This window comes from Gossypium raimondii, chromosome 12 (genome assembly GCF_025698545.1).
Source record: "Gossypium raimondii isolate GPD5lz chromosome 12, ASM2569854v1, whole genome shotgun sequence".
Classification (NCBI taxonomy): Eukaryota; Viridiplantae; Streptophyta; class Magnoliopsida; order Malvales; family Malvaceae; genus Gossypium; species Gossypium raimondii.
In genome coordinates this window covers 33,893,481-33,895,970 of record NC_068576.1, presented here as the reverse complement: position 1 = coordinate 33,895,970, position 2,490 = coordinate 33,893,481, and the positions used below count along the sequence as shown (strand labels likewise).

Below are 2,490 nucleotides of genomic sequence, written 5' to 3'. Positions count from 1 at the left end.
TTTGCTCATTCTATTTAAAAAATGGATAAATTAATCTTTTACGTTAGATTAAAAAGTAAATTAGTTCTTTTTGTTAAAAATTTAGTTTCTTTTTGCTGTTAAAAATTGGTCTATATATATCAATATAAGGTACACATGGCATGCCATGTTTCCATTGTTTGAGTATTCTGCCAGTTTTTAATAGTACAAATAGATTGAATTTGTAATAGAAAGGACCAATTTGCTATTTTTTTAATAGAGGGAGCAAAATGCAATCTTACTCTTAAGACAGGGCTTCCATGTAATTTTACCAAAAAATTAAATTACCCCTAAAATTAAAAAAAAATTTGTTGTTTCTCTGTATATATCTCTTGGTGGAGGAATGCTTGTCAGTTATCACCTACTCCTTTTTTTAGTTTTTGCACTCTCTTTCCATGCTTTCTAAAGAACAATCTCTTTCTCTCTCTATACCACCATAGATTTTCAGACATAAACATAAAACATTAAGCTGTGTTTTTTTTTTTTTGATAGGTTCTGTCTCTGTGTTGTAATGGAGAAACATAGGTGTAAGCTTTGTTTAAAAAGCTTTATAAATGGAAGAGCTTTAGGTGGTCATATGAGGTCTCATATGTTGAATCTTCCAATTCATGTGAATCAAGTGAGTCAAGAATCCGTGTCAGCTTCAGCTTCATATTCATCAGATGAAGATGATGATGATAAGAAGGAACAAATTTATGGGCTTAGAGAGAATCCAAAAAGAAGCGTTCGTATGGTAGATCCTGAGTTCATTGATGCTGGTTCGGTTGTTGTCCAAGATAGAGAAAGTGAAACTGAGTCATCTAAGAACTTAACTCGGAGACGATCAAAACGAACTCGGAAAACATTATACCAACACGAAGAAGAAGAAGTGGTTAAAGTTAATATCACTGAGTCAGTGAGTTCGATCTCTGATACCACGACCGAAGAAGATGTTGCTTTTTGTCTTATGATGCTTTCAAGAGACCAGTGGAAACAACATGATGAGCAAGAGCAAGATGATGAATCCGAAGAAGAAACAGAGGAATCGGAAGAGTACTTAAAATCAACCAAACCCAACCGATCAACTCGTGGTAAATACAGATGCGAAACGTGTAACAGAGTATTCAAATCGTATCAAGCACTGGGTGGACACAGAGCGAGTCACAAAAAAATGAAACCTTACTCCCCGGCGACGGAGAAAATTCATGAACCACCGGAAAATGTGGGTACTTCCATCCCGGAAAAGAAAACACATGAATGCCCTGTTTGTTTTAGAATCTTTTCATCAGGACAAGCTTTGGGTGGACATAAAAGATCTCATGTAACTGGTCAAGTAATAGCAACATCAACAACTAAAACAGCTGTTACAAGTTCCAAAAAGTTGGGAGATAGTTTAATAGATCTTAACCTTCCCGCTCCAATGGATGATGATGATATTAGTCAAATTGAAGTTTCTGCTGTGTCTGATGCTGAATTTGTGAAACCATTTTAATTTGTGATGATCCAAAAGGTATTTTTGTTCTAACTGTAATTCTTTTCTTTCATGTTATCTTTCTATCTTCTTGTTTTTGTAAGAACAGATTATTTAGAGACCAATTCCGAAACATGTTTTTGTTTTGTTTTGTTTATTTCACTGTTGGATTACATTTTTCTGGGTTCTTGTCACTCTACTAACTTCAAACTTCAAAACCAAAACACTGGTTTTTTTTAATATCAATAATTTTTTTAATTATCATGGCATTGCATTTTCGTGACTCATTCTATCGCTCTGCTTGTGTCTGAAACTGTTTCATGCTTTACCTACAAATCTGCTAAACCAGTAGTCTAGAACAAACAGGCAATATTTATTTTCAAATTGATTTTTCTGTTAATATGAATTACATGTCACACTAGTTTTTCTTTTGAAATATACTCATTTTTAATAAAAGGATTTGACTCGTAATACAACCACTTTACCACATTTTTACCCTTAATCTTATTTCCCATAAATATACATTTTTTTAAAAATAAAAATGGAAAAAAAGGGTAAAATCCCTTGTTTTGTTTTTATGAGAGAATAACGTGTCTGGCTTAGCTTGACTTAGAAACGCGAAGTGTCCTTTGTTTTCATTGGATCAATAAAAACAATAAATTATAACTTGGGTCAGCTTCATTAAATTTGTAATAAATGTATTAATTACAAAATGTCCCTTTTTTAATTTAGGGATACCCTTTTTTGCATTTAGGTTAGTTTATGTACTAGTAGTATTAGGCATAGAGCCTTCTAATGGACCAATTCCAACTTGGGAGACCCTTAAATGGCTGAGATTTGACTTCTAAGAGAGTAAAAGTTTTGACAATATATTTTTAGAGGGCACGAATTTCAAAAATATTAATTTTTATGAACCCTAAAAATATATAGGTTAGTTTATGTGAATGGGACGAAAATCATAATGTTTAGGGTTAATACATCGCACATTCTCAACTTATGATTCATATTTTAAACATGAGGAA

General features: G+C 32.6%; 1 protein-coding gene across 1 annotated transcript; it reads left to right on the top strand.

Moving 5' to 3' along the window:
• Nucleotides 1-384: 384 nt before the first annotated feature.
• LOC105763727 (zinc finger protein ZAT9) lies at nucleotides 385-1,625 on the top strand. Its single transcript, XM_012582055.2, has one exon. The coding sequence runs from the start codon at nucleotides 530-532 to the stop codon at nucleotides 1,487-1,489; it is 960 nt and encodes a 319-aa protein (XP_012437509.1). The 5' UTR covers nucleotides 385-529; the 3' UTR covers nucleotides 1,490-1,625.
• Nucleotides 1,626-2,490: the final 865 nt, after the last annotated feature.